This window comes from Ovis aries, chromosome X, assembly GCF_016772045.2.
Source record: "Ovis aries strain OAR_USU_Benz2616 breed Rambouillet chromosome X, ARS-UI_Ramb_v3.0, whole genome shotgun sequence".
Classification (NCBI taxonomy): domain Eukaryota; kingdom Metazoa; phylum Chordata; class Mammalia; order Artiodactyla; family Bovidae; genus Ovis; species Ovis aries.
Window position 1 is genome coordinate 31209848 of NC_056080.1, and position 19919 is coordinate 31229766.

General features: G+C 37.1%; 1 protein-coding gene across 9 annotated transcripts in view; it reads right to left on the minus strand.

Moving 5' to 3' along the window:
• Positions 1 to 19919, minus strand: part of DMD (dystrophin) — a 2668835-nt gene that overhangs the window by 846799 nt on the left and 1802117 nt on the right. For all 9 annotated transcript variants that reach the window (XM_060407875.1, XM_060407877.1, XM_060407874.1 and 6 more), the window contains 2 exons: positions 4395 to 4542; positions 1840 to 1989 (listed from right to left, as the gene is read on the minus strand). In XM_060407875.1, coding sequence (XP_060263858.1) covers positions 1840 to 1989; positions 4395 to 4542 — 298 coding nt within the window. The remainder of the gene's footprint in view (positions 1 to 1839; positions 1990 to 4394; positions 4543 to 19919) is intronic.

Genomic DNA, 19919 nt, shown 5'->3' on the forward strand with positions numbered 1-19919 from the left:
GATGGCTTTACAACTGAATTCTTCCAAATATCTCAGGAAGAAATGATACCAATATTCACCAATTTTTCACCAGTCTTTGTATCATTGCAGAACAAAGAAAGAGAGAACCTCTGAACTTGATTATTAAGACTAGTCTAACATTGCTATCAACACTCGAGAAGGATTAAAAAATAAATTACAGAACATTTCCTGCCATGAACAAAGATATAAAAATCATAAACAGCATATCAGAAAACTGAATCCAGCAATCTATAAAAAAGTAGAAGACATCATGGCCAATAGGATTTATTTCTGGCATCCTAGAGTAGTTTCACATTCCAAAAACAATGACTATCGTTTGTCACATTTAGAGGGAAAAAAACATAGGATCTTTTTAATAAATGCAGAGAAAGTTATGAATAGCTTACCTATTCATAGTAAAAGCCTGAGAAAAAAGAATAAGGAAAAAATTATTTAACCTGATTCAGAGGATCTATAAAAAGTCCTATAAGGAACATAATATTTAATGATTAATTACTGAAAGCAGACCACCTGAAACAGGAAATGACTCAAGGCCTCCCATTATCACCCCTTCTCTTAAACATTGTTTTAGAGGCCCAAGTTTATGCAAAAACAATTAAAATCCTAAGGACTGAAAAGAGAGAAACTACCTTTATTTGATGCCATGACTGTGCACATTAAAAAAATCCAAAATGTTTTACAAAACATTGATATTAGTATGTGAATCTGGTAAGGACACTGGATGTGTGTTTAACATAAAAAATCTATTTTTATATATCAGCAACAAAAAGAAAATAAAACTTGAAATGAATCCCATTTATAAAAGGACTAAAACATCAAATATCTGGGATTAAATCTAATAAAACGTGTAGGTCCTCTGGATTGAAAACTACAAAGTATTTCTGAAAATGCATTAAAGGAGTCCTCAGTAAATGAAGGGATATAACATTTTCACAAGGTTGTCATAGGAGTACAGTAATACTGATAAATAGCCTTTTGATGGACCAGTTGATGTTGCTTTTTAAAAAATTCATATGCACCGCTTGGTTTTAAAGAGCAAGTATGCATTAATTTGATAAACAAATTAAAATATTATATTTAAAAAATAAAATATTAGATTTAATAAGTATCCAAGAAAGATGAAGACTCACAAGTAACTAAGTAAACAAATAAACAGTAAATAAATAAAATATCTTTTAGAGAAAGTTAGCATGCATTGATCCTTGATTAAGTCTATACTATTGGTGGTGGTGGTGGTGGTGGTGGTGGTGGTGGAGGTGGTTCAGATGCTAAGTCGTGTCCGACTCTTGCAACCCCATGGACTGTAGCCTGCTAGGCTGCTCTGTCTTTGGGATTCTTCAGACAAGAATATTGTAGTGGGTTGCCATTTCCTTCTCCAGAGGACCTTCTGGACCCAGGAATCGATCCTCGGTCTCCTGCATTGCAGGCGACCTTATTAGTAAGGATAAGTAATTTTGATTTATGATACTCATTGACCTGGACAACCTCCATCTTGCTTAAATATTGTCAACCTACACCTGAACACTGAATGAATCACTTCATCTTTTTTCTAGTCTATTCCTTTAGAATAATTCTGTAAAGTAATAGTGGTATATAACTTGGCATTTGGTTATTACTGTACCATCATTCACCATCAACATTCCTTCCATTCACAACAAATCATACATACACCCAAATCAAATGGTCAGTTAAAATAAAAACAAAATAACAATCCATAAAACCAGCCCTCTCCCCAGCCTTACCAATTAAGCACCATGAAACAAAAGAAATGCTTGCAGCATTTAACACATGTGACAGGACAGATGGTTAATGTCTAACCTTTATCCACTGAAGATTTGTCTGCTTGAGCTTATTTTCAAGTTTATCTTGCTCTTCTGGGCTTATGGGAGCACTTACAAGCACTGTTCCTCCTGTTTCATTTAATTGTTTTAGAATTCCCTGACGCAGGGGCAACTCTTCGGCCAGTAACTGAAACAGACAAATGCAACAACATTTAAAATGAATTACAGCACAATGCCAACTACCTTGTCTTTGCCTCTATTGATTAATCTATCAAAATAAAGAAAGACCAGAGGCCCACCAGTTCCTTAAATACCAAATTTTCTACAGAGCGTACAGCTGGTGCACTAAGACACCTGTGCCTAAGAAAATCAGCCCATCCTACAAAGGATCAGAATATCTTGTATCCCTCAGAGATTTTTTTTTCCCTCAAGAGAAGAATGTTATGTAGTATGATAAGCTCTAAAACAATACCTTAATCAGTGTTAAAAGTCTAAAAACACACCTCTCAGAATAATCTGGGCAAATTTAAGCATCCTCTCAGGTATTAGGTCTCTATACTATGACTTAGCATAGTAAGAAATTGCATTATCATATTTAAAGATAACTAAGAACATACCTGCTACCAGGCATTGTGCTAACTAACCTCTTCACATATATTATCTTTATATGATGCTTTATATAAAAATGTTAACGTAATATAGTAATATCATGAGGTAGATCTTACTATCTTCATCTTACATAGAAGGAAACTGAGACAGAGTGGTTAAATATCAGATCCAAGGACACAGAAGTAGCAAGCAATAGACTGGTGATCCAAACTTGGGTGTTTTCATTCAAGAACACTTAATTTTGATACCTGCACATTCCTGAATTTTTCTTATTCATTTAACATCACATTGAAAGTGCCCTTTTTTATGATCTACAAAGCTATCATTGTTTTATTAACTGTCTTTTATTTATTTGTATCTTCTATTAGCCACATGAGGCTATTTAAATTTAAATTAACTGTCAATAAAATTAAAGACTTAATTCTTCAGTCATATCAGCTACCTTTCAAGTACTCAAAAGGCAAGTGCAGCTAGTGGCTACTAAAATTGCTAATATTCAACACATTTATCATGTTGTTAAATGATATTGAATGGTGCTATAGGACGGTGTTGATCTAGACCAAGGGGAAAAAAAGGAAATCAATGCATATTTATTAATAGGGAACACCACCAAACATGTCTCTTAAATGAGTTATCAATTACTTTCCTATATATACATATATAACACTCAATATATTTAGGAAAGATGAATTTTTAAGAACAGACTGAGTTTATTTTTCCATGGCATAACATCCTCAAACTATGGATCAAAAACTTTTTATTTTTTGACTCTCAAATACCTAATACATTATCTGACATATACTAGGTACTTAATATTTGTTTACTGAATTAAGCAATATTTTACTTCTTATACTTTATCCTCTGTCAGGTACACATTTCTTATTTCACAGAAATAAGTAGCTGACATGGAGTCCAATCTGGATGTGCAAATCAACTGAATCATTGATAAAGAAGCAGTTCCATTTCTCTTTGATTCTGTGACCTTGTAAAACGAGGATAGTAACCATTTTGGAAGTTTGATAAGATTAAATAAAATAGCAGATGTAAATACATCTAATACTTAGTATGTAACAGGGGATGATTGAATGTTAATTTCCCTTTCCCTTCAAGAATTAAAGTAAAACAGATCCAAAGGAGTTTCTTTCCTAACACTTAAACCATGAAAGTTAATCCAACAGCACAATCAAAGTATCTCGGTCAGCCAGGAGAGCTAATCAGAAAGCAGCAGACATCAAGTGTGTTAGTTGCTCAGTTGTGTCTGACTCTTTGAGACCCCATGGACTGTAGCCAGCTAGATTCCCCTGTCCAGGGGATTCTCCAGGGAAGAGTACTGGAGTGGGTTGCCATTCTCTTCTCTATCATGTTAAGTGGGCATAAAAAACCACTTGAACACACCAGAAGTTTTATTCAACCAGTATCGAAAGTGAACCAACATCACCTCCCCTTACCCTGCAGACAAACCAAAACAAACCATTGCTTCAGGCAAATAGAATGCCTTTAATTAGAGGCTGAAGTAGGGAGATTGATTTGGCAATTAAGATCTTCCATAAGAAATGAGATCATTTCTAAATGAGATTCTCCCCAGTTTTTAAAATAATTTGGAGCTGTGCAATTCTCCATTAAGTCTAAAATTAATTTCAAATCAGTTTAAAAAGTATCACTATGCATTTTATACACACACATACACAAACAGAAACATACCTATATATCCCATACATACTTTTAAAAATATATACATACTCACTGGGCTCAGACAAAATCAAGTTGTGAGAAAAATTACTGAAGAACTATCAGTATCCTTATACCTTTTTTTTTTTTATTTTTTGGCTATACCATGTAGCTTGTGGGATCTTAGTTCCCCGGCCAGAGATTAAACTCAGGCCACAGCAGTGAATGGCCAAGTCCTAACCACTGGACCACCAGGGAATTCCCCCTAGGTTCACATACAAGTAGGCCCTGGGAGATTTTAGAAAATAAAATTACCTTGACTTCCTCAAGCTTTTCTTTTAGTTCCTGCTCATTTCCAAGTTCAAGCGGAATACTAGAAATGTTATCTGCTTCTTCCAACCATAAAACAAATTCATTCAAATCTCTTTGAAATTCAGACAGGATATTCTTTTGTTCTTCTAACCTGGAGAAGAATAAAATTGTTTTAAAGAACATATTTCTCAAGTTTTATTTTTTTATTTAAGAAAACTCAAAAAAGCTGCACACACTTTTTTAAAACAAGCCATTTTGAAGATGCTAACGATATAATATTTTTAAGGATGTAATATTTTAAAGGCTTAGTCAAATATCACCATTGGGGCAAAACTGTTCCTGGTTGAGAACAACTTCACTAGAGTAAGTATATAAAGTGAAATTACATGTTTTAAGATGCTTAAATGAAATACATCTTTATGGAAAATTGTAAAGCAAAAACAAGGGAATTAAATGAAAACACTAAATTATTACATGTTCAAATGTTTTCCAAATTACAACACAAAATCCTTTTGGAGGAAAGAGGGAATTGATTTAAAATACTTAACATATGTTGTACTAGTGGATGTTGTTAATTATAAAAACACATATACTGTATGTTACTCAATTAGCCATAAACTTATTCTTACATATTGAATCAGAACGCAGCTGAGCAAAATAAGCTGCACTTATAACAATTTACATTTTTTTTTGTTTTATTGTCTTTTGGGAACTATGTATCTGTGGTATGTAAGCTTTTGAACTGAAGTATAATATACATATAGCAAAGTGTTCATATAACTATAGAGATCAATATAGTTTTTAAAAATGGATATACCAACCCTTGGATACATCAAAGGAATAAAATGTTATTAGAAGTTCCCTCAAAACCCTTGCAGTCACTACCTCCAAGTGTAATCGGTATCCTGCCAACTTTTATTATTTTGCCTGTATTGAGCATTATGTATATGGGGCAACCCACTCCAGTATTCCTGCCTGGGAAATCCTGTGGACAGAGGAGCCTGACGGACTACACTCCATGCAGTCCCAAAAGAGTCGGGCATGACTTAGTGACTAAACACACTGCCTTTTACTCAGTGTAACATTTACAATCATCATCCACGTTCTGTGTAGATTATCTTCTTCACTACATAGAACGAAACTGTATAAAATATATCTATGTTGGTGTACACTTGAGTTGCTTCCATTTGCGGACTGTTCAGATAATTTTTTGTTTGTTTTTGCTTCAAGTTGACAAATATTTATTGAGGGCTTACTGACTTCCAGGAACTCAAGCAGGTATTCGAATCAAAGAGAAATGAGTTATGTACCTTGCCTTGAGGATCTCATAGTCCATGAGAGGGAAGAAGCATGTAAATCTAGGACTATGATAGAATATTGTGGAGGACAAGTTTCTGGGTATAGAAAGGTATAGAAGATATGTCAGAGAAGATAATGGTCTACCTGGGTCTTGAAGCATGAAAAGGGATTTGATTCACAGCCTGTGCAAAGACAGGACATTGAGAGAACTATAGTTACACTAATTCCTCAAACCGGATCCAGTTATTGGATTTATGTTCTTCTATACTCAGTTTTCCCTGGAGAAGGAAATGGCAACCCACTCCAGTACTCTTGCCTGGAAAATCCCATGGATGGAGGAGCCTGGTAGGCTATAGTCCATGGAGTCGCAAAGAGTTGGACACGACTGAGCGACTTCACTTTCACTTTCATACTCAATTTTGTTCTTTGATGTGAGCTGGTCCAAAGTCTATCCGAGGCACATAAGAAGACACTGTCTTCTTTTTCTATTCTCCAAACAGCAGATTCTATAAAAACCCAAGTCCTATTTTGGGCTCCATTGAAAACTCAAATCATATTATGTCATCATTGCACTTAAACTCTTCTATTGCTTCCCAGTTCATTCAAATCAAAGGAAAGTCATTACAGCGCTCTATTAGGGTCTAGATCTGTGCTGTTCAAGATACTAGACACCTTCATATGTGGCTACTGAGCACTTGAAATGATGTGAGGGAAACTGAGATGTGCTGTAAGTGTAAAAAATTGCATACTGGATTTCAGACAGTACAAAAAAAAATCATCTCTGTACCTTCTACTCAATTTTGCTGTGAATCTAAAACTGCTATAAAAATACAACTATTTTTATGGGGAAAAGGGTGGAGGGGAGGAGTAGATTGGGAGTTTAAGATTGACATGTATGGACTGCTATATTTAAAATAGACAATTAACAAGGATCTATTGTAAAAAAAAAGATAAAACTAATAAAAATAAAACAATTTCTAAAGTATTAAAAAAGAATATGAGATATCTCATTAGTCCTTTAAATATGTACAAGTCAACATGATAATATTTTTAATATATTGTGTTAAATAAAATAGGTTAATTTCACCTGTTCTTACTCTTTTTTACATATGACATTAGAAAATTTAAAATTACATATGAGGCTCACTACTTTTGTATGGACAAGCACTGATCTATAAAATCTGCTGATCCTCTTTCTCCTTACTTGTCTGACCTCATTTCCATCTACTCTCCCTTTCTCTTATCCTTCTGGAGACCTCAGCTTTTGTACTTGCTGTTTTTTCCTGCCTAGAACGACCTTCCCTCACAAATCAAGCATGGCTGGTTTCCTCAGCTTCTGCAGGTCTTTCCTGATGATTCTACCTACAATCACACCTCTTCTCTCTCCAATTTTTGTTCTTTCTCCCTAGTCAATCTTTCTCTTTAGTACTTAAAATATTCTTGGTGGCTCAGTTGTAAAGAATCCACCTGCAATACAGGAGCTACAAGAGACCCTGGTTTGATACCTGGGTTGGCCCCTGGAGGAGGAAATGACAACTCCAGTATTCTTGCCTGGGAAATCCCATGGACAGAGGAGCCTGGCAGGCTACAGTCCATGGGGTTGCAAAGAGTTAGACATAACTGAGTGACTGAGCATTCCCAAAACAAAAAAGCACTATCATTTGGTTGTTTTGTATACTGTCTATCTTACACAGGAAATCAAACTTTCTGAGGGCAAAGATTTTGCCTGTTTTATTTACTACTGTTACCCTTGTTCCTGAAATTATGCCTGGCACAGAAAAGATGCTAAATAAATAACTGTTGTGTGAATGAATGAATTTGGCCATCATTCTTTTCAATGTTATGCACTTTTCTGTTTCAAAAGAATTGTTCCCATTTTTTGCAATACTGACGGTAAAACATAATCTAATTTACTCACTGATGTGCACTACAGTATTTCACCAAATGAAATAGACCTTCACTTGTAGGTCATATAACACCACTGTGTATACTCCCAGGATGTGGGTTAGAGTGAGGAATGCTGCTGATTAAATGATGACATTTATCACGTAGAGGTTTTATGAAGAAAATTTTCTTTAGGTTTATATATATATATATATATATTTTCTCTTATGTTCCCTTTGAATATGCATTAAAAAGTATAAGTGAAAAAATTGGTGCAGTGTTCTTCAAATTTCCTCATATTTAGAGTCTGAGCCTCCTATACCACTTTTCTTTTTAGAGCAGTGGTTCTCAGCCTTTTTGGCACCAGAGACCAGTTTCATGGAAGATATTTTTTTTTTTACGTGGATGACTCAATTACATGACATTTCTTGTGTACTTTACTTTTATTATTATTACATCTGCTCCTCATCAGATCACCAGGCATCAGATCCCCTCAGTTGAGTTCAGTTCAGTTGCTCAGTCGTGTGTGACTCTTTGCGACCCCATGGACTTCAGCACGCCAGGCTTCCCTGTCCGTCACCAACTCCCAGAGTTTACTCAGACTCATTTCCATTGAGTTGGTGATGCCATCCAACCATCTCATCTTCTGTCATCCCCTTCTCCTCCCGCCTTCAATCTTTCCCAGCATCAGAGTCTTTTCAAATAAGTCAGTTCTTCGCATCAGGAAGCCAAAGTATTGTAGTTTCAGCTTCAGCATCAGTTCTTCCATTGAATATTCAAGACTGATCTCCTTTAGGATGGACTGGTTGGATCTCCTTGCAGTCCAAGGGACTCTCAAGAGTCTTCTCCAACACCACAGTTCAAAAGCATCAATTCTTTGGTGCTCACCTTTCTTTATAGTCAGATCTCCTAACTGATGTCTTTTTCCATACTGTGTCATTTTTTATGACATCAAGAGTCTCAGCAGTATAGCACTTCTTAACACGGCTCTACTACTATTCCTTGGACTTTCTTCTAAACCACATGTGACCTGGCTACCAGAAATAATCAAATTCACCCAGATTTCAGTGACGTTAATGTGGTAAAATGTGCTGCCTAAAATGAATGAAATTTGGTTAGTTTGCATAGTCTTCCACCACTGATAACAATGAATAAATAACTCAAGTTCTTTTGGCTGCTACCAAGTTGCTGGCTATTTTAGGATTAAAAAAAAAAGGTTCATAATGTAATGACAGTTTACTGTTACCTTTAGCTGCTTGTAATTATGAATAAATGTTATTATCAGCATTATCTGCCTGATATGCTTAAGCTTATTTTCTGCTAATAAAGTCGATAAAGACTTGGCATTCATTTCCAGAGGGACTAGTGATAATTATATGAGTTTTTGCCAATAACAAATATTTTGGCTTCTCTTATACATGCAAAGTAAGGATTTCTACATCAATGCATGATGCTGAAATGGTTGGCTATTGAAGTATTCAAGATTTAGGGAGGAAGGGTCAAAAGATGAAGCTGGTAAAGTGGTTCAAGGCAGGGCTACAAAGTGGATAGAATGTTTTGTTTTAAATTCTAGGTGATGAACTACTCCAATTATTTTGAGTAGAGCAAGATTCATTTCATCCATTCCCTCTGGTATTCTATGGAGAATGGATGTGGGTAAGGGTGATAAGACAGAGAGTGAGGAATTGAAACCAAGCAGGACCCGGTGGGGTTCCTGGCACAAAAGCCTTTCTGTATTCCCTTCCCTGAATTCTCAAAGTGAAGTGAAAGTCACTCAGTCATGTCCAATTCTTTGCGACCCCATGGGCTATATAGTCCACGGAATTCTTCAGTCCAGATACATAGAACAATATCTTTGAGCTCTTCTGCAGAACTAAAACCTCCATCAAATGGAAGATGTTAACTACGTGATGAAGCACTCTTCATAAAGAAAGCTGAGTGCCAAGAATTGATGCTTTTGAACTCTGGTGTTGGAGAAAACTCTTGAGTCCCTTGGACTGCAAGGAGATCCAACCAGTCCATCCTAAAGGAAATCAGTCTTGAATATTCAATGGAAGGACTGATGCTGAAGCTGAAACTCCAATACTTTGGCCACCTGATGTGAAGAACCGACTCACTGGAAAAGACCCTGATGCTGGGAAAGTTTGAAGGCAGGAGGAGAAGGGGACGACAGAGGATGAGATGGTTGGATGGCATCACCAACTCAATGGACATGAGTTTGAGTAAGCTCCGGGAATTGGTGATGGACAGGGAAGCCTGGCGTGCTGAAGTCCATGGGGTCGCAAAGAGTCAGACATGACTGAGTGACTGAACTGACTAATTGAACTGAAGCACTCTTCATTCCAGAAAAGGTCATGGTCAACCATTATCACTTGATCCAGATGACCTCTGGATTTAAGGGATGCAGGCCTGCACACATGAGTACTCAGTTGCTCAGTCCTGTCCGACTCTTTGGAACCCCATGGACTGTATCCCTTCAGGGTCCTCTGTCTCCATGGGTTTATCCCGGCAAGAATACTGGAGTGGGTTGCTATTTCCTCCTTGGGGGATCTTCCTGACCCAGGGATTGAACCTGCACCTACTGTGTCTCCTGCATTAGAATGTGGATTCTTTGGCACTGAGCACATATAAAGGTCCAAATCATGAAGATGTAGCAAGGGAAAAGGAAAAGACAGAATGCTTAAAATGTAGGAGATTCAACAGGATTTGTGGATGAAAGGAGAGAGGTTAGCATTAGGCGCTAAAAATTATTAAGCATTTTCCATATGGCAAAACATTCCTGGTGCCTCAAAGGCAAATAACCTGTCTGTAATGCAGGAGACATGGGAAACGGAGATTCAGTCCCTTGTTTCAGAAGATCCCCTAGAGAAGGAAATGACAACCTGCTCCAATTGCCTGGGAAATCCCATGGACAGAAGAGTCTGGCGTGCTACAGTCCATGGGTTTGCAAAGAGTCAGCAGCCACTGAATCAGATAACAAGTTGTCACATTACTTCTGTGAGATGAGTACCAGTTTTTCCTCATGTACAGATGAAAGAAAATGAGGCTTCACATTTTGCCCAAGATCAAACAGCTAATAAGTGGTCATCCAGTATTCAGTACTGGGTCATCTAGGTTCAGTACTGGGTCACCGGGTCTAGGAGTGCTCCCTCCTTATCTGGCTAAATAGATGGCATTTAGTCCAGCTGAGTACATTTAATTGTACTGGATATTTTGGGGAAACGACTAGTTGAAAAAAAATAGATCTGGAGCTCAGAGGAGAGAGGAGAACTGGAATCATGAACTTCAGAGTCAACAGCAACCAGTTGGTAGATAAAACATGGTAAATTAGCCTTTCAACTTTGAATAATGGACAACTCTTCCACATGATTATTTCAATTAAAAACACACATTAAAGAAAAAAACCCATTTACAATCATTCATTGGTTTCCTGTCTATGGGTAATTTATGGCTCCTGTCTCTCCCCCAATTGCCTTCCTTTGACATGGAAAGCCAAAGAAACACCTAGGGTGTTCTTCTGGTTCTCCCCAAAAGCTACGCAGATCTGTGAAGGAGTTTTTCAGGTAAATGAATACTCAGCTGAAGGAGAACATAATGTTGCAGTTTTCATACACTTTTCTAGTGATTACTTAGAGAGATGTAAGGTGGGTAATGACTCCCACCATGAACATTGCACTCTCCACAAAGCTAAGTATTCCATTCCACCTGAGACCTCTTTTTTTTTTTAACTGTATAGCATAGGGAACTATATTCAATATCTTATAATATATAATGGAAAAGAATTTGAAGAAAAAATAAATATATATGTATGTATGTACAACTGAGTCACTTTGCTGTACATGTGAAACACTGCAAATGAACTATATGCCAATTAAAAATGGAAATATATATATATATATATACAATGTATATATACAATAAAACATACATGATACAAATAAAATATACATAGTACATAAATATATATATATACATATATATATATATATATATATATATATGCTGCTACTGCTACTGCTAAGTCACTTCAGTCTTGTCTGACTCTGTGTGACCCCAAAGACTGCAGCCCACCAGGCTCCCCCATCCCTGGGATTCTCTAGGCAAGAATACTGGAGTGGGTTGCCATTTCCTTCTTCAATGCATGAAAGTGAAAAGTCAAAGTGAAGTCACTCAGTCGTGTCCGACTCTTAGTGACCCCATGGACTGCAGCCCACCAGGCTCCTCCGTCCATGGGATTTTCCAGGCAAGAGTACTAGAGTGGGGTGTCATTGCCTTCTCCAATATTGTGTGTATATATATATACACACACACACACAATAAAATATGCAAATAAAAGTGTCTAGGGAAAGTCTATTATGACCTAGTTTAAAGGGGGAAAATAGTAGAGGTGAAATATTGCTTTTGAGTACTTATAAGGTAGAAATATTTTAATGGGCTTCATCTATAGAAAGTAAAGATTTTCTGAGGTGTGAGCCATAGTAATACATTCTAGTCCAAGGTCACCTGAGTCCTCTTAACATTGATCTGGACCTGGGGTACCAAGGAGGTGGGAAATCTCTGATGGTAGAAGTGATACCACTGCTTGTGTGCTTGTGCTCAGTCGTGTCTGACTCCTTGTGATCCCATGGACTATAGCCTGACAGGCTCCTCTGTCCTTGATTTTTGGCAAAAATACTGGAGCAGGCTGCCATTTCCTATTCCAGGGGCTCTTACCAAGCCAGGGATCAGATCTGTGTCTCTTGCGTCTCCTGCATTGGTAGGTAGATTCTTTACCACTAGTGCCACTTGTGAAGCCAATATCACTGCTATTTCTCAGCAAACCTTAGGAGGAAAAGGCTGGTCTTGACTGCTGGCAGCTTGTTTTAGATATGTAGTAGCACCATTTTCTGGAGAAGGCAGTGGCACCCCACTCCAGTACTCTTGCCTGGAAAATCCCATGGACGGAGGAGCCTGGTAGGCTGCAGCCCATGGGGTCGTGAAGAGTTGGACATGACCGAACGACTTCGCTTTCACTTTTCACTTTCATGCATTGGAGAAGGAAATGGCAACCCACTCCAGTGTTCTTGCCTGGAGAATCCCAGGGATGGGGGAGCCTGGTGGGCTGCTGTCTCTGGGGTCACACAGAGTTGGACATGACTGAAGCGACTCAGCAGCAGCAGCAGCAGCAGCAGCAGCAGCAGCAGCAGCAGCAGCAGCAGCAGCAGCAGCAGCAGCAACAGAACCATTTTCCCTCAGACACTGGACTGAGAAGCAATTCTGAAAGAGGAGCAATCCCACTCTAGACATCTTTTATTTATTCAGAAGATCTAAGCTGGCTCACATCTTTGGGTCTAGGTTTCAAGGGTACTGGTCAGTCTACCTCATCTTTGTCTCTTTCCACTCTTTTTGCAAATCTTTGTCGTCTTTAGTATTTGACTCTAGATCACCTTGCACAGTGTCCCATATACTGAGAGCAACCTTATTTCTATTGATCTTCCTCATCTTAGTTAAGTAAAATCTTGTTAAAAATCTCATTACATTTGTAAAACCTAGATAGATGGGTAAGGCTTTTCTCAACCTACCTCTAGAACCTAACAATTTCAGGGAGGAATAAATCCAAAATCCAACAAGTAAAAGCTCAAAGAATAGGAAACAGTAATATGAAACAAACAGTTTCAAACCTAGACTAAAATTCTAAAAGCTAATACCTCCACTTCCACTTCAAACACACCGCTAATTAAGTGAATAGTTTTCTAATCCTTTCAAAAATATCCAGCCAAGAATAAAAGTGGTGGAGATGTACTTGTTCACTGTAATTAGGATTTTTGTATTTAATTGGGATCAAACTCTACATAAACATTGTGTACCTATTTTCTTCCTTTAATCACTACTGTGACTATTTCCTTAGGTCATTTTTTATTATTTGAAAAATTGATTTTTATGATCTGAGTAAAAAGCCATATATGAGTACACCATATTTTACCATTGTTTTGTTATTTGGCATTTAGTTTGGTTCCAATTTTTCATTATAATAAATAACCCTATAACAACTACATTTGTTCATGCATTGTGGCTCAATCTATCTGTTAATTTCCTGAGAATAAGGAAGAAAAGTTAACAACGAGAATACTAAGAATATAGACTCATATTGGTAAATTTCTTTGCAATGCTGGTGGTAACAGTAGTTGGTCATGGACTTTTTTTACATTTTTTATTAACAGAAAAGCTAAACAATTTTGTAAACATGTATATTTGTCATTTCTGTTTCTACTCTCAGTCATCTGCTGTGTCTGTTGCCCATTTTGCCTCAGTGATTTCTTATTTGTTTGTAAAGGCTCGTTTCACTTTATCTTAAAAATATATTTATTGAGAATATTTTATAGCTTTCCTTTCATCTTTTTAAAACATATTTTTGTTTCTTTCTAATGAAAACACGTCAATTTCTTGGTTATTTCTCTCACTGAAACTACTCTGAAAATTGTGACCACCTGACAACTGCTTAGATTTTTGCTTTTTTTCTGGATCCTTACATATTCATTAAAACACATACGCACACATGTAAAAAAAACACTAAATGCTTCATCCATTTTAAATTTATATAGTTGAGTTCCTGACCTTGAAGGGTTTTTCAGAAATTGATATTTTTTTCCCAGCACAATCTATTCTCTATTGATTTGTGGTGATTTCATTATATTTTGTGTTTTATATGCAATAAGTTTCAGTTTGCAGATATACCATAGATTTTTGTGACAGCAATGAACCACTTCAACCATTGCAGCATGAAAGTATGTCTAATTCCTGGTAGGTTAAATCCTCTCCTACCTTAGCTATTTTAATTTATGTACTATGAGTATCATTTGGTAAAATTACAAAATAAATCTCATTGGGGACTTTGATAGGGATTCCATTAAATCAATAAATTAATTTGTGAAGAACCACTGTCTTTTCAGAATAAATTTGCTAAATTTTCTATGTTTACAGTGCATTTGGACACGGAGCGTATCTAGGGCTCATCTGTGTACTATAAATAATTAAGTACGTTTTCTAATTAACCTTCAGCATCAGTTTGAAAGGCAGTGACTTGCATATGATTTTATGGATATTAACTGTATACTAGTTTAGAAAAGTCTTAACTACCAGATAGAATAAATCATCACTTAAAAAGTAAAAGCTTTGCTTAAGCTATTTGCTATAATCTTTCTTTTCACACAATGTTTGTGGAGAACTTTTTCTTGATGACTTAATTTTTTATAAACAGTACAGCATCTTCTTTTTAGGTATGAAAACATTTGATAGTTATGTCTTGTCTAGGTTTGTTTTTTATACTTTGAAAAAAGAAAAAAAAAAAGATGGTGCCAACCCACGGGGACCGTGTTATAATCTGCTTTTTCAAGTGCATGTGTTTTCTGAAATTTCAAAAGCCGTGGTTTGAGGTTTTAAAAGCTGCAATTTGAATTTATGTATTCAGATGATTGCAGAAAAACGAAGGAACAGAGTTTGCATTTCCAGGCTTGTCTCTTGACAGAACAGTTTAAACGTGCTTTACATTGGCATTCATCACATGAAGTGTTATTTCTTTGTTTACCTACTCGCTTAATGCTTATGGTAGGATTTATTCAGGCATGTGGTAGTAATAATAATGAATGGGATATTTAACATTACCCATCTGCAATTAAGTGCTAAATATTTTACTTTTAGAGGCATTTCAATACATTTAGCTAGTTTTTTTTTTTTTAAAGAATGGTTTCTGTTCGAAATATTGGCTCTGTAGCCGTTTATATTATAAATGCTTTTAATACAATTGGAGGAAGTACATATTATGATAGGGAGAGATTTGCATAATCAGAAAGGAAGAGTTACTGATGTGTTGCGAAATTCAATGACTTTAACATTAACTCTTAATGAACATTTTCTGTGGGGCTGCTCTTACAGTAAGTGATAAAGACTACCAAATCACATGGCGGAGGATCTAGCAAATGTTTCAACCAAACGCTAGATATTTACACATTGCAATCCCTTTTACCACTCAATACATCATGTGTATTGTCTTCCTAGTATTCCCAACAAAGAAATTGAAGCCTCAGAGATTTATATGCCAAATATATGCAAGTATAAGGTCACTCCCTATCCCATTTTCCAAGTGAGAAGTTCCTCCCTAGGTTTATAATCAAATATAACATAGAAACTTTGGAAAGTATAGATAGGCTTATCACCTGTCTACATATAATGCTCAATTCGTTACTTTGATTGTGCATACTAATTTTAAATTATATAGCATATTACATTAGAATAAAGTTATATTGGAAAGTTTATTCCAAGCCACAAACACACATTTACATAACAGAAGAAAGTTTTATGTTATGTAAAGATAGTTTTTCTTTTCTCTGTGCCATATGTCCATGAGCTACATGATGCCACCACTTATTGAGTTGCTCTTAAAATAATCTTTTCAGAGTTTGTTTACAATGGCATTCAACTCATGAAATTGTGATGTCATACCACCAAAGTTGATCACTACTTCTGTTAAAATTTGTGTTCTTCCTGTTGCTTTTTCTCCTCTACCATGTGACTTCTACAAGCAACCAAAATAAGCATCATTTGAGATTAAGTCAATACATCTTTCCCAGACAGTGCTTTGCTGTTTTGAGCAAAATAAAACAAGTGAGTATCTTATAATTTGAGAAACTCCAGAAATATTTAAATATAAAGGTATCACTTAAGGAAGAAAAAGAAACAAAAATTCATGTTTAGGGGCACATTAACTTCTCCAAGTCATAGTGTCTATAGGATGTTGTTAGCATCAGAACCCAGCCATTTGCCATTCATTCACTTTGCCTACAGTTTTCCCCTTATACAAATGAAGTGCAGCTGAAAGGCTTAACATATCAATGTTCCTCAGGCATTCACTTCTCAATATTAAGGAAATATTAGCAAATTGCAGGTAGATGTGAAGAACGAGAAGGAAAATTGTGGAGCTCAGTAGTGAGAGTTTCTCAAAGGAAAAAATATTAGTTCAAATCTGAGTCCTGAAAGTTATTAGGTTAGCATGTGAACTTGGGCAGTTACTTAACCTGTATAGGCCTCAATTTCCTCATCTTAAAATGGGAACAATAAACACTTCATAGTGTGGTTGTTTGAATTAAATTTGCTTTCAGAAACTCCAGTTTTAGCCTACTGCTTCACTAATGGTATTCAACAAATGGCAGAGAAAATAAAAAGAACTTAAAAAAAAAAAAGGAGATCTGGATATTGAAGTGCTATTTCTATCTCAGAATTTTGCCTAAGCCAACATACTTATATACAGAAAAGTATTTATAAAGCATGTATGAGTACACGGGGAGACTGTTTGAAATTCAGCTTTTTGATAAGCCAGTTGACAGTTCTATTTCTCTCTTCTGACAAACTTCCTTGACAAATTTGGGAAGTTTAACAGTTGGGAAAAGACAATTAGAGTCAAATGCCAACCTATGAGTGAACGTGCCACCAGATCTGCTGCTGTTGTTTAGTAGCTCAGTCGTGTCTGACTCTTTGTGACCCTTTGGTCGTCCCACCAGGAGCCCACCAGCCTCCTCTATCCGTGGGATTCTCCAGGCAAGAATACTGCAGTGGGTTGTCATTTCCTTCTCCAGGGGATCTTCCCAACCCAGGGATTCAACACATGTCTCCTTCATCTCCTGCACTGCAGGTGGATTCTTTATCGCTGAGCCACCTGTGAAGTCCAGATGTATGATTACAATGTAGAACTATCAAAGTTCTACTAGTTTCCAATGATGTGACAGTGAATGTAGGTAACAATCTTAGGCCTCATGGAGCTTACATTCCAGACAATGAATAAGATAAGGAAGTGAAATACATTGACTCTAGCAGAGCAGTAAGTACTACCGAAGGGAAAAAAAAATGAAGCAAGAAGAGAATATTGAGTGGAGCTGGAGGGTGGTTGCAGTTTTGTAAAGGGTGATCAGAGAAGGCTTCATTGAGAAGAGGTATTTGAATAAAATTGTCATGGTAGAGACTGGCTGGCTACTTCCCCCCAAGTCTGACTCTCTTCTCTTAATCCTGAAGCTCATTGTCATGCCCCATCCTCTCTTGCCAATTGGTGTGACTACATAACTGAATTCTAGCCAACGGAATGGATGCAAAAGTGACTGTCACTGATTCCAAGCCTGGCTCATAACCTCACCCCTCATAAATGATATTCCCTGTTCTTTAAGAATTGATGCTTTTAAACTGTGGTGCTGGAGAAGACTCTCGAGAGTCTCCTGGACAACGAAGAGATCAAATCAGTAAATTCTAAAGGAAGTCAACCTTGAATACTCATTGGAAGAACTAATGCTGAAGGTCGAATACTTTGGCCACCAGATGCAAAGAGTCAACTCATTGGAAAAAACCCTGCTGCTGGAAAGATTGAGGGCAGGAGAAGAAGGGGGCAACAGAGGTTGAGATGGTTGGATGGCATCACTGACTCACTGGACATAAGTTTGAGCAAACTCTGGAAGATGCTAAAGGACATGGAAGACTGGCATGCTGCAGTCCATTGGATCACAAAGACTCAGACACGGCTTAGTGACTGAATAACAACAACACAGAAAAACATAGTGATTTTGAAAGCCACAGGTTAAAAACATCAGAGTTGCAAAATCAAGGTAGACTAGGTCCCTGATTCACAATTTGGAGAGGGAGTCGCTTGCTTGCTGATCAGAAGCAACTTTTTGAATTTTCTAGAGTGGTAAGCCACTGAAATGTAGGGCTTCTATTTTAATAACAGCCTGAATTAAGTTAGGTATTAAAGGAAATGAGGGAGCCATCCATGCAAGTATCAAGGGAAAAGAACACTGTGAGTAAAGGAAATAGTACAAAGGTCCTAAGGCATGAGAGTGGTCAGAATATGCTAAAACAACAACAAAAAAATGGGGGAAAAGGTGTGGAATGGAATGAGAGAATAAAAGACTAGTAGGAGATGAAGTAAAAGAAAAAAAAAAAAGATAACAGCCAAATCTTAAGAGATTCTACCCAGGAAGGGGATATATGTATAATTATAGGCTATTTGTGTTATACAGCAGAAACCAACACAATGTTGTAAAGCAATTATCCTCTAACTGGAAAAAAAATTAAAGTGATTCTGCCTAGAATCTCAATATTTTCATAATTCATATTTTCTATCACACTCAGTCCTTGGATAAAAAGGAATTCTAGAATAATCTTTTCTGGGGATCTCGGTTTGAACTCTTCTTCAATCCTACTTTAATAGGTCCAATTGACTGAATCCTAACACTTCTTTTGGATTTTTGTCGTGTGCTGTCTACAGAGGTGCTGGAACAGATTTTGGAAAACACTGAGGATGCTTTGGACTGTCATCTGTTAGAAGCAGAATGACATAATCTATCAGTAAAGCTTGTAACAAAGCCACTGCCATCTGATGAAAGATGCAATGAAGAGTGAGTGACCCTAATTGTTCTGCTTTCAGTCATGGCTAAGTTTTCCCCTTCCAAGACATTAAAAAGGAGAGTGAAAAAGCTGGCTTAAAACTCAACATTCAAGAAACCAAGATCATGGCATCTGGTCCCATCACTTCATGGCAAATAGAAGGGGAAAAAGTGGAAGCAGTGACAGATTTTATTTTCTTGGACACCAAAATCACTGTGGACAGTGACTGCAGCCATGAAATTAAAAGACACCTGCTCCTTGGAAGGAAAGCTATGACAAAACTAGACAGCATATTAAAAAGCAGAGACATCACTTTGCAGACAAAGGTCCACATAGTCAAAGTTATGGTTTTTCCAGTAGTTATGTATGGATGGACCACAAAGAAGGCTGAGCGCCAAAGAACTGATGCTTTCAAATGGTGGTGCAGGATAGGACTCTTAAGAGTCCCTTGGACTGCAAGATCAAACCAGTCCATCCTAAAGGAAATCAACCCTGAATATTCATTGGAAGGACTGATGCTGAGGCTGAAGCTCCAATATTTTGGCCACCTGTTGCAAAGAGCCGACTCATTGAAAAAGGCCCTGATGCTGGGAAAGACTGAAAGCAGGAGGAGAAGGGGACAACAGAGGATGAGACGGTTGGATGGCATCACTGACTCAATGGACATGTGTTTGAACAAACTCTGGGAGATAGTGAAGGATAGGGGAGACAGCTCCCGGTGTCTCAAGCTAGAAATCTGAGAGGCATCCTTGATTCTTTCCTCTCCCTCATACCCAGAGTGTATTGATAACCATATCCTCATAATTCTACTTGAGATGTTTTTCTTGAGTCTTCCTGCTTCTCTTCATACTCCCAACCACTGACTCCCCCTTTCATACTCTCTGACTGGTTACTGTGGCTAATTCTTAATTGGTTTCTGCCTCCCACCTTGTCATCTTCTCA